General features: G+C 47.4%; 1 protein-coding gene across 1 annotated transcript; it reads left to right on the top strand.

Annotated features, from left to right (window-relative positions):
• Positions 1–769: 769 nt before the first annotated feature.
• LOC101923328 (histamine H2 receptor-like) lies at positions 770–12,286 on the top strand. Its single transcript, XM_055794129.1, has 4 exons — positions 770–830; positions 2,858–3,146; positions 8,211–8,387; positions 9,472–12,286. Exons 1-4 carry the CDS (start codon positions 770–772, stop codon positions 10,145–10,147), a joined length of 1,203 nt encoding a protein of 400 aa, XP_055650104.1. The 3' UTR covers positions 10,148–12,286.
• The last annotated feature ends 369 nt before the right edge of the window (positions 12,287–12,655 follow it).

The following is a 12,655-nucleotide window of genomic DNA, read 5'->3' as shown; positions in this document are numbered from 1 at the left end:
GGAATGGCACAGATTATCTTCTTCCCTGTCAGTAACGTGAGAGCTGGAAACAGGATCTTTTTATTTTATTTTTATGGGTTGTTGTCAGGATGTAAAATGTCCAAAGAACATTTTCACTGACTGATGTACTTAAGACACCCTGTAGAGTTCCAGCAGTGCCTGCTCAGGGACTAGCCACGGAGCTCGGTGAACCTGCTTGTTCTCAATGCAGGAGGAGCAAGAGAGCTTCGGGTCTCAGTCAGCCGGTCCCAGCCCAGTGAGGAGGGGCAGAGGATAGGGTTGGTTTCTTAATTTTTTCTGGATAGCTTTAGTTATTTCTTGATTTTTTTAAAATTTTTATTTTTTAACTTGAAAGAAAGGAAACCACTAAATCCAGCAAGTAAATAGGAGCCAGTGGAGGGAGCTGAGAATTTTGAAGGATGAGTAGGTGGAGGTAAAACATGATTACATCCAAGGAAAAGGTCAGTACTGCTTTTACAATAGGCAGCCCAGCCTCACAATCTTATGGGAGTGCTTGGAAGAAGTCAGCAAGTACGTGGATGAGAAGCACCTAGTAGGTGTAGTCTGCTTGGATTTCTGAAAGTTTTTTGGAATGGTCCCTCATGGTGGGGGCTTTTAAGGAAGCTTAATAGTCCTGAGTTAAGGAGGAAGTTAATTGTGTGAATAAATACTTGTCTAAAAGGTGAAATACAGGGTGGGAAGTGCATGGTGAGTTACCGTGTGGAAGAGAGGTCAGCGATGCTCTTTACGGGGGTAGGGGCTGGGATACATGGGCTTTGATAAACCTCTGACTGGAAAAATTGTGGATTGTGAAGCGGTGGTATTTGCAGGTGAAACAAGGTTTAATCAGAGCATAAAGGAAAAGGCCTGGCTTAAAGCATTGCAGAAAAGCTTTTATGAGGCTCAGTGAGCATGAAAATGGAAGAAGTTCAACTGTGAAGTGATGGAGTTTGAGGGAGATGGAGAGAATCTAATTTCCTCATTTCATCCGATCTTTCTACCTGAAGCAGCAGGCTCTGAATGAGATCCTAGGGTGGGACAGGCAGTTCTGTGGGAAGGTCAGCTCAGTGCTAAGTGCCAATCAAAGCAGCAAACCACGGTGGGGGTTGTTACGAAAGGGAAGCAGGACACCACAGAGAACATCATTATGCCCTTAGGTAAATCCACAGTGCATTTACTTCTTGGAAAGTGTTTGCAGTTTTGGTCCATCTTGGAGGCTCAGAAGAAGAGGAGGGATGGCCAGCTGTCCTCAGTTGCCTCTGTATGAGGAACAAGCAAGCTGCAAAGGCTGCTCAGCCTGCCCAAGACATGATGAGGGGGCTGGGGGATGTGACAGAGGTTAAAGAGCCCACCAGTGACATTGAGAGAGTGGATGGGGATTGCTTGTGTGGTGTCTTTTCCAACACAAGGACCAGAGGGCATCAAATGAAACTAGCTGGTGACAGGCTCAAAGCTGGGAAAAAGAGGGGTTTCTTTGCACGGTGCATGGTTGAGCTGTGGAAATCATTGCTATAGGAGGTCATGGATGCTAAAAGTTTACATGGGCCAAAGGGGAAGCAGGACAACTTCATGATTTAGAAGTCCCTGAAACCATCTTCAGAGGTAATTCTGGATCATAGGCTGCTGGAAGGAAAGACAGATGTTGGGGGTATTTTGCTAATTGCTGCCTTGTTACAATCCTCCTAAGGCAAAGTTTGGTTGGTCACTGTGAGGACTACACAGACATTTATCCTGGCCTGTTCTCATGCCATGCTCGGTAACAATGCCCTTGCAGATGTGGGATTGACCTGAGGGTACTGTGGAAGCCCAGCCCAGTCACAGGAGAAGTGGTAGTATTCAAACATCACAATCTGATGTCTGGAAGTATTTCTATAATTTTCTTTTCCCCACAAGTTTTGTCTTTCTGTTCCCATTAGCCACACCAGTGAATTTTGAACTGCTGGAATTTTTACAGTGCATCATTCCCACCTTTCCCAGGTACCTGTGACACCACTCCGTCTAAGTTTGGGAACTGAGCTGTGAACACAAGCACACAAATTTCCTCAACTGAAAAGTCCCCTGGTAGGGATCTGGGAGCCTCCGCTCCCAGCTGGGCACAGAAGGAGACACGAGTCTGTGGTCACTGCTGCAGCTGAGGGATCTCAGTTACTGGCTCACTTGCATTAAGCACCCCGCATGGTTGCTGGCAGCTCTGCACGGCCAGTCAGCCTGTAGGACAGTTACCCAGAACGGAAGGAAAAAGTTCTTCAGAGCCTAAAAACAGTACCAGGAGAACCCAGGACAGAGCATGTACTGAACAGGGGGGTTACAAAAGCAGCCAGCCTGGGCAAGCAGCCTCTCCTGGTCGGTGGGTGGCAAAGGTGATAATGAGAATATGAAATCATGGAATTATAGAATGGTTTGGGATGAAGGGACCTTAAAGATCATCTGGTTCCAAGCCCCATATTTTGTGGCCATGGTATGCTATTCAGTGGGATTTAGTAGAGTTGCTTTGTTTCGGACTTGAGTTGTTTGCTTGTCCTCTCTCCATTCTCAGTACTTTTTTTTTTCTTTTGGTTTTTGTTTGTTTGTTTGTTTTATCATGCTTCACCTGGTGATGGATTTTTGTTCACAGGAGGCCTTTTAATTGCCATGAAGGTCTTCAGCCAGCGCTGTGCATTGAACTGTACCCTCAGGATTTCAGACACTTCTAATGGACTGTTAACCACGGGACAGTGATGGCACAGACTCGACAGGGTGTGTGGATTTTTCTTGAAGTAAATGAAGCATAAACATTATTTTTGTACTTCCATAGACCTAGAATTCATGTGCATTAAGGGCTTTATTTATTTATTTTTCCCCTTTTCCTGTCCTTCAGATTTTAATGGTGGAAAGATGCTGCTGGACCAAAATGAAACTTGGCTCTCTAATTTCTCCTCTGCTGCCTCCTCCTTTGTGAAAGGCAGGGGCAACTCAGCAGGGATCGGCCTCCAGGAGGTGGTCATCGGGCTGATACTGACCCTCATTGACTTGATCACGCTCCTGGGAAATACAGTAGTCTTCATCTGTCCAGTGGTGGAAAAGAGGCTGCGCACTGTCACCTATATGTTTATAATGTCCTTAGCCATGGCGGACTTCCTTGTCGCTTGTCTGGTCATGCCCTTTAGGTAAGAAGTTCTGGTAAGGTGAGAGCAGACGGCAGTGTGTGCATGCGGTGGCATTTCTCCTGGCTCAGTGGCTGCTCCTTGAGCAGGGCTGGCTGGGAGGTCACACACCGTGCGTAGGGCTGGGCTTTCCAAGGAGCTTAACAGTGGGTCAGTGGTTATACGTACTTCTGTGCCTCAGTTTCCCCGCTCTTTACAATGGGTCCCCTTTTTGATGGAGAGAGACTTCCCAAGGGTACTTTTTCCTGTGGGCTGCGTAGGGACCCTGGCCTGAGCTCCGTACCCGGCTTTTCAGGTGGCTCCAGTGCCACGAGTCCCCTCTTCCAGGACTAGCTCTGCGTTGCACATGGGCCAGCATGGTTGCTGGTTGATTTGACATGCTCTGAGTGTTTGGGGAATGTGAGATGAGGATGGCCCCTACTGTGTCAGCATTGGGTGCAATGATGGTGTTGATCCTGCTGGTGTTTCTAAGGTGGAGTGAATCATGGAGTACATTTTCCCTTCATTTTCCTTAGTCTAGAATGATGATTGAAATCGGTGGAGTTAAATTCTGTGCTTTTGATTTTACTTCTTTAACCTTAGCTTTTATTTTCTGCTAGTGGGAGGGAGAAGGAAAAAGGTTCCTTATTAGCGTATGAAAATGGATGAGTTCATCATCATACTGAACCCGAAAGGCTGTTGCAGAGATGTTATCCTTCACACGCTTGGTGAAACACAGAAATTTGATTGCTTCTTCTGGTTCAGACAACATACCAGTGGAGTTTGTGGGGACGGCTGGTGACCTTGCAAAATAAATCTTGTGCCTGCATAAGCAGACTACTGCAGTCTGCAGCGGGATAACAAATGGTATTCCCAGCACCTGGGGGGATTGCTTTGCCCCTGTTACCTGACTGCATTGCACATCCATAACTGGCAGCACTGACGCAGGGACAAAGGCCATCTCCCCTCTCTCTGTATAAATGTAAATATTTTATTTTAGCATAAGTAGGGTAATTCAGGCTCCCTCTATATTTAATGGAGGAAGAGGCACTTTAGAAGGCAGTTCTCCCTGCATGAGGTTTATATTTATGGGAGCTTCACTACCTGGCTAAAACATAGTAGAACAAACCCAGAAACCAGTTTACCTGTAGGTTCTGGCTGTCTTGCGCTGGAAAACAGCTGTAGGTTTGTGTAAAGTGGGGGGGCCTGCACTCTATTTGGTGTTCCTGAAGCAGTATGAAGCAGCTGAGCTCTTTTTACGTTCTGTGCTTCAGTTCTCAGAGGGCTGCCCACACTTTTGAATTGGGTACCGAAAGCTATTTTCCCAACAAGCAATTACAAACTGAGATACAAGTTTATAGTATCAGGTGGAAAAAAAAAAGTTAATGATAACCTTTAAAAAATATTAGTGTCAATTTAAATTCTAAACTGGGTGAATTTTTAAGTTCAGACTCTGAAATCATCCATCCCTCTTCACCTGTCCCTCCCCTGCACCTGGTGCTACAAATATCTGCCCTGGGGGCTCGGATTGCAACTTTGTTGCCTGATGGTCTAACCTGCTGCTGTCCTACTGAAGTCAGTGGGAATGTAGTGACTTGACCCCTGTCCTGCCCAGAGGGGATGCAGAAACATCCCTATGCTTCTGTCAACAGTAGCACCCGCTAATTTTTCCCAAGAGGAGAAGCTCTGGTATTTCCTACTGCATGGATGAGGTCACTGAAATAAAATGCAGCAAACCATCTCAGCCTCCTAGAAAAACAGTGCGTCAACCACCAAAGATTACCTAAAGCAACAACCTTCTTGCTGCCTGGCATTTCCTGGGTTGTTGTTGGGGGGGGGGGGGGGGGGGGGGGCGGATTTGCTTTTTTTTGTGTGTGGGTTTTTTTGTTTGGTTTGGTTTGGTTTTTTTTTGCTTTTCCACGTTCTTGTTAAGCCTAGAAAGGAGAGGGTTTTATCCCAGTCCAACCCAGGTGTCTGAAGGGCTCCTCTCTGGGAGTGCACAGCACCACCTGCTCTCCCACCCACTCCAGCCACCCCTCCAGGTGATCACCTTCTCCATCACCCCAGTCTCACCTGGGAACAGCAGCACCCCATTTACCCAAAGAAGACAAAAGCTGAACAATTCCTGCTTTGAACTGAGTTCCAGCTGATGATCTCTCTTGCTGCTTCCTCTCTGATTTTCCCTTTTGTCTACTTGATGTCTCCTCTGGTGTCTCCATGCTCTGCACGTGCTTGCCAACATCAGTCCTTGGTTCCTTTTCTTCTAAATTGATTTTGGGTGTTTCTAGTTACCCAGTGTCCTCGTTACTTCTGCCTCCCACCTACTGAGGTGGTGTTTGCCATCTGGGCAATGGGAGGGAGCAGCAGCCAAGAGCAAAGGCAGGTGGGTGTCTCAGCAGCTGTAATTTCCCCTGTAAGACTGGTCATATCCCCCATGACTGGAGTAAGACCTCTTCCTTGGCAAGGGGAAAAAGGGAGCCTGGCAATCCGTTTTGCTCAGTTAGGAACGTGAAGGGGAAGGAAATTGGACAATTCCTACTTCCAGGTTCCTAGGAGAGCATGGAAGGAATGAGAAGCAGCAGATGAAAATATGTTTTGTTGGGAAATCTTCATGTGGTTTCTCATGCCCAACAAGAAAGCAGAAGGGCACAAGAGGCATGGGGAGGGGACCCCAGCTGTGAAGAATATGAGGGGAGGGGACATATCATAGAATGGTTTGGGCTGGAAGGGACCTTTAAAGGCCATCTAGTCCAACCCCCCTGCAATGAGCAGGGACATCTTCAATTAGATCAGGTTGCTCAGAGCTCTGTCCAGCCTGCCCTTGAATGCTTCCAGGGATGGGGCATCTCCCACCTTTCTGGGCAACCTGACCCAGTGTTTCACCACCCTTATTATAAAAAAATTCTTCCTTATATCTAGTCTGAATCTACTATCTTTTAGTTTAAAACCATTCCCCCTTGTCCTATCAAGGGATGGTAGAGAGCATTACAGGAGGGGAAGCATTTCCATAAACACAAATGACTTCTCTATGCAGCCAGAGAGAAAATAGCCCACCTAGGAGAGTGATGTCTTATTTAATTTTTTAAATATTTTTTTTTAAGGGAAGCAAAGAGCAGAGCATGCTTTATGTCCCTCCTGAATGTCCTGGTGTTGTCTGGTGTGAAGCCTTGCTGGCTCTTGGTGGGCGATGTGGTGAGACACGGACCTTGCCAGCTCCGTCGAGCATTGCTTGGTCCCACTGATGGAGCAGCTGTTTCACGTCTTTCCCACCACCTTGGCTTTGTATCTATGGTGTTCTTTTGAATTGCAGTTTGCCTCTCAGCTGGCATGTTAGCACAAGCCAAAGAGAAATTATCTTAGGAGCCAGTTTGGCTCAGGAAAATGTGATAGAAAGGAAAAACCAGGTTGTCACCTGCTGCCTTAATTCTGTAAGAGCAAGACTTCTGTGTTATTACTGGTTTGGCTTGTTGGTAGGAGTGGTTCAGCTGTGCTTACCCTGTCTGGGTACTCCAGCCAGCCCAGTTGTTTTCAGGCTGAATATTTTCAGCTACTCTTCTTTTGCAAGCATGAGTGAAACACAGAGGTGACTTTGTTTCTGCTCATACTGTGCGTTTCTTTGGGCTTTTATTATTCCTTTTGAACCAGCATCGTTTCTAAGCAGCAGAGACCTTTTACATCAGGGAACAGGTATCCACTACCCTGTGCTGTAAGAACAGCTGCTAGGTCAGGCGCGTCCTACCAGATGTGTGCTGGTGAGAGCTGGGATCTGTGGTCAGGGATGTTCATGACAGCAGCGTGGTCTACTTCTGGAAGGCCATGGTCCTCACACCACAGGCTTTGCAGCGTCTCTGAGGATAAGAAGGGCTTCTGAGGAGTGGCCACAAGGCACTCAAGTCTGTTACTGGACATGGGCTTCGACTTCTATATGTCTCAGTTCCCCACCTTAAAAAGAGCCATGAAACCTTTCCACGTGTGCAGTGGGACCCTCCACGCTGCCTGTGCGGAGGCCACCGTGGTGAAAGGGACAGGTTCTGCCCTGTATTAATGGTTACTTGAATTTCTGGGTAGCATCCCACATAACAAAAAGCTGCCAAGGGCTGGGGCCCTTCAGCTGTGCTGTGCCCACCTACAGCGGCTGTCATGCTTTAGAAAAACCTTCACAAGTCATTTTAATAAATTGTTGTTAATAAGATGCAGAGAAGGCGCTGGTTTCTAACTCCTCTGGCATCAAGCTGACTCTTCCTGCCCTTGCTGCAGGGCTGAGCCCACCTGAGCGCACTGCAGCGCAGCAGCCCCCCTTTCACTCTATTTGACCAGCAAGCTGTGCAGTTACAGGATAATTAAAGCTTTGCAGGATAGGTAATTACTCAGCCTTTCACATCAAATTCACACACAATGGTTATTTCAGCAGTACCCCAGGAGTTTCAGAAAGCAGGGGAAAGAAAGGGGAAGTGAATGGCATCTAATTGAATGCTATAGAAACATGCATCAGCCTTCCTACAGCTGCCCTTTGTTCCTTCCTTTGCTGCTCACTTCTTATGGGCCACTCCTGACTTTGTTAGAAATAATTTTGGCATAATGCCTGCTTTTTGCTGGTGTGTTTACCTGGCTGAGGCACTTGTGAGCTACATAATGTACAAGCTGCACAGAATAGGACTTCCCCCCTGCCCCAAGAGTTGAAATCCTCTTGTTTTGAAGCACAAGACCAGATGAAAAGTGAGTTTCTTGGAGGACAGAGCATCCTCCATACCCCAGGAATCGAGGGTCAATCATAAAAGTCTGTGCTGAATAGGGCGCTGGAAAAAGCTGTGATCAACAAAGCTGTACAGATGTGAATTTGGGGAGCTCTGGGCGCCAAGCACCTCTCTCAAAGCACCCACTTAGAGTGCAGGCAAGAGCATAGGTTTGGTTTTCTTCAGCTGTGCCTCACCTGTGAGTTATTCTGCACTTTGAGGATGAATCCCTGCTGCTTAAGCTGCACGCCCATCTCTAGTACCTCCGTGTTAAAATATGCCATCATCCCAGCAGAGTCTGAACATGAAATCAGCCCTTCTAGCTTTGACTGCTCCCCCCCGTTTTCTCTTACAGTATCATTTACGAGGTGACGGGGATGTGGTTGTTCGGGAAGCTGTTCTGCAAAGTCTGGATCTCCTTTGATGTCATGTTCTGTACTGCATCCATTGTCACCTTGTGCTTTATCAGCCTGGACAGGTACTGCTCCGTGGTGACCCCATACCACTATTCCAGAAGGATGTCCCGTGGCAGGTGAGTGGAGCTGCTCCTCATCACTTTGGGGCTCTCCAAATTTTCACTTGGCCATGGCTTATGTTGACGCAGGACCAAATGAGCTATAGACAGTGGCTACGCGAAAGCAGAGCGATGTGGCAAAAGGGTCTTTGCACCATTTAAAACTTTGCAGCAAATTTTGAATGAGGTGCAGGAGGAGAATGCAGCTGAGCTGGTGTGACGGGGCTCCTGGGAAAGCACTTTTTTGAGCTAAGGATGGGTTGCAAAATGAGGTAGAAACCAGTAATGTGGGCTGACTTGTGCTTACAACTGCTGTGCTTTGCAGGCATTTCATGAGAATTTCCCCAAGGACTAGGGGAAATGACACCTAGAAGACTGCATGTAGCAGTAGCCTTCCCCCTCTTAAACTGACAGTGTTTTCTGTAGCGATATTTATGGAGGAAATCCAGAGAAAACAGGCTGAGTTTCCAAGCCCTGTCAAGGTTTCGTGTGAAATGTTGCAGTGAGGGCTGCAGGGTGGGCAAAGTTGTCCGAGGGTGGGCAGAGAGGACGCTGCAGCTGCGGGGTGCCTTATGAGGTGAGTTCAGGCTCTTTTGGGGATGTGTTCCCCACTGTAACTCTTGCTGCGTATGATCTGCGGAGCACAGGCAGTCGCCAAAAGGAGGCTGTGCAGCACGCCGTGCCATGGGGCAAGTGCTGCAGTGGTGCTGAGGGTCTCATGTCCATCAGCTCCACCCCTATTGCTCCTCAGAGGATAAGGCCACGACCAGATATTAAAGCTGAAACCAAACAGAAAAATCTACATGCTGTTGTCTTAAATATTCACAAAAATCCTCTGGAAAATCTTTCCTCTTTTTTTCAGCCAGTTCTGAGCATCCCTTATGCTGACCCCAATTCTGACCCCACAGACCCAATTACCCCATCATTACAGACACTCATGCATGGACTTGTTGTACCCCAGCTTTTTCCTTCTCCAGGCCCTGCAGGACTGCTGAGCAGCGATATCCCACACAGGTTACCATGGGGATTGAATCGTATTGGATGTTCTCAACTTAAAATTACTCAGACTCTCTCTCCCCTCCCTGTCTCTTTCCTTTTGCAGATGCATCGTGATGACCTGCACGGTCTGGGTGTACTCTTCCCTCATTTCCTTTCTTCCTGTCATGCAAGGCTGGAATGAGATCCCCGGGGTGGACTTCGATGCAGGCAGAGAATGCATCTTTGTCACCAACTGGATTTTTGCCATCGTGGCTTCTGCTCTGGCATTTTTTGTTCCCTTCATGGTCATGTGCAGCATGTATTTCTTCATCTACCGAGCTTCACGGCTCAAGGCCACTCGTATCATGTCTCAGACGCTGGAGATCCACTACCACCCTAACAGCAAGCGGCAGAACCATCTGCAGCTGGAGAACAAGGCCACGCGAACCATTAGCATCATCATTTCAGTTTTTGTGCTGTGCTGGCTGCCGTACTTTGTCCTAAACGTTTGGCTGGCTGCCAGAGGCACTGACTCCACCAGCACTGTCTTAGTTGACACCTTCAAGATCATCACTTGGTTAGGTTATTGCAACTCCACCATCAACCCAATGCTCTATGCTTTCCTGAACCGGGACTTCCAACGGGCCCTGAAAAAGCTGCTCATTTGCAGGCACAGGTCTCAGGTGGATATTGGAGAAGACATGGTTTCCATAGCCACGTTCTCCAAGACTGCTCCAGACCTAGAATACAGCATTACAGTGCCAGTGCCCAACGGTGCCCTGAAGGGCAAACCCAAGTAATAGGGATTCAGAATCACTTGCTGGAGGTGGCGGTACAGAAAGTGCCAGAGAACATCCTCATGGAAAAATAACAGGTAGGAAAATATGGGAAGGAGGGGCTGGAATATTACAGCTGGGGGCATACAACAAAGATGCATTTCCTCATCTTCCACCGTTCTACGAACAAGGAACTTTAATATTTTAGGGGCAATTCATTATAACTAATGGAGCTAATTCCTTCCTGGGTAATTATTTTTTTAATGAGCATTTCCTAAGAAAAATTCAACCTTGACGCTGGGGGAAAAAAAAAAAAGTCAGTGTGATAATATGAACTTTGTGTACATCCTGGTGATCTGCAGCATAATGTGGAACAGTATTTCTTTCTCATCAAGCCACTGTAGCTGTCATCTTGCAGCCATGTTATGAATTTGACCGGTTTTAATAACTCCCTGTGTGTCGGCATAGGGGAGTTAGGAGGGATGCGGTCAAAGAGCAGAGGTCACTTCTTTGCAAAGGCACCACCCTGCAGTCTGGGCTGTTGCTCAGGGTTCAGCTCACTTGCTTCTGAAATATTGAGAGGTTCAGATCTTTCAGTGGCTTTCTGTGAAATATCTGTGAGTTTCCTCATTAACTCTGGAAGGGAATATCCTATGTGGCAGACCCCAGGAGATAAGAACGACTTGCTGTAACACCGAGAGCACTGAGTGCCCAGGGGGTTCAAAAGGGGCTACAGGTGACCGACACCAGCCAAAGAGGGGATCTGAAGAGGGTTATCACTTACCTGTGTGTTGTGCACCGTGATGTCTACACCTTGATGCTGTAAGCGTAGCTACAGAGTACTGCTGGGCCACACAGCCATTAAAAAAAAAAAAAAAAAAAAAAACAACCGAAAAAACCAAAAGGGAACGATCACTTTTACCACTCCTAAATGCTTGCCTGGACTTCAGGCACCAGTGGCTCCCTGCAGGAGGGCCATGGAGTACCGCACTGAGGGATGAATGAAAAGGCATTACTGCTCCCAAACGTCTCTGCAGCATTATAACAGTGAGTAAAAGCAGGAGCGGAGCCCCCAGGACCACAGCTTTTCTGTAGCAGAGTCATCCAAGGGCCGGTGACCGCTGAGACAACAGCCATCGCTTCCCCCAGCACTCTTCTGGCAGGGTCTCACGCTAGTTTGCATGGGAGAATCACTGCGATCGGAGCCTGCTCTTAGGCTGATCTTCTATGGACTTGAAACACGACAAGGATGGTTCCTAGAACAGCTTTTTCCGAGTGCTCAATCACATACTTGGGACTGGGCAAGGCTTCTCCAGCCTGGGAAGCAGAGCAAATGCAGCAGAAAGATATCCAGGCTAACATTTGATGCTAAAACTACTGGACTGAAACACTTGAGGGGTGAAGAATGTCACTTTCTTAATAAATAAAAAAAGGAGGGGCGTTAGTGAAAGTCCTGAGTCCTTCTGCTCTTCTGCTTCCAAGACAGCAGAGGACTGTCCTTAGAGGCATAGCAAAAAGCAAGTAGCTACTGCCTGGAGCAGCTCAGCTACAGCAGGCACTGGTACAAGGGTCAGAAGTTCTCTCTCAAGAGCCTGGTAGAAGAAACAGCCCTGACAGGGGGTTGCACAGTGTTACTCCTGTCAAGTTCATGGAGTGGGTTAGGTCACCCAGCTTCTAAGACACCACCACCAACGTGGAAGTGGTAAGGAGAATAACTACACAATCCTGCCCTCACCTGGGGGGAAGCACCTAGGTCCAGTGGGCACAAAGGTGGATGGGGCAGGATTCTTGCTTCTGCCACCCAGTTAATTTTGATAAAAGAGGAGAAGGAACTGTGTGTCAGCCCCGAGAGCTATGGGGGAAAGGGAGCTGAGGGACAGGCAACAGTTAACAGGGAAATCCAAGGGAAGAGGACTCACTTAACTGTCCTCTGTTTAAACTCACCAAGTTCCTTTTCTGACCAACTACTCACTGCAGCATTCTGCCTTCAACCAGACAAGCCAGTATCTAGCAGAGTTATCCAAGAGCACAAGGAAGACAAGCTTTGTAATCCACTTTTGCCTTACCATAAACCAGCTGAGCCTCTGCAGCTTTAAGTGCTAGTCGTAGTGTCACACCACGGTACAGTGATCCCCAGAAGGATTTGAATCAAACAACTTTTTAAGAGACGGATTTAAGAGATTGCAACTTTTAACAATTTTAAGCCTGTAAAACAGGAAAATGCATTTATACAAAACCAGTTCTAACAGGATAAGAATTATCCCGTCTTCCCTCTTGGTTAACAGCTGAGGGATTGCCTCCATAACTTGTGCGGTTTAGAGAGCTCACCTCCCTTCTTTCTTCAGATAGTACCTCAGTTCCAAGCAGCATACTCATCTTCACCTCATCACCTGCACTGGGGCAAGTATGAGAGAGGAAAGCAAAGCAAGCCACAGAAATTCAGTGCCCATCTTCCTGTTCCAGCTGCACAAGGCTGTCATCTGCAGCATGCACGGATGCAGGCTTTGAACACAAGCAACTACTAATTTTTTT

Source organism: Falco peregrinus, chromosome 2 (assembly GCF_023634155.1).
Source record: "Falco peregrinus isolate bFalPer1 chromosome 2, bFalPer1.pri, whole genome shotgun sequence".
In the NCBI taxonomy this organism is placed as follows: Eukaryota; Metazoa; Chordata; class Aves; order Falconiformes; family Falconidae; genus Falco; species Falco peregrinus.
Note: the sequence above shows the minus strand (reverse complement) of the source record. Positions and strands in the feature narration are given on the sequence as shown.

What these genes read in the sequence shown, in the direction of transcription:
- LOC101923328 (XM_055794129.1), top strand. Translation starts at nt 770, where the DNA reads ATGGGCTTTGATAAACCTCTGACTGGAAAAATTGTGGATTGTGAAGCG. An exon ending in TGTCTGGTCATGCCCTTTAG is followed by an intron (nt 3,147 to 8,210) that starts GTAAGAAGTTCT and finishes TTTCTCTTACAG; the next exon opens with TATCATTTACGAGGTGACGG. An exon ending in AGAAGGATGTCCCGTGGCAG is followed by an intron (nt 8,388 to 9,471) that starts GTGAGTGGAGCT and finishes TTCCTTTTGCAG; the next exon opens with ATGCATCGTGATGACCTGCA.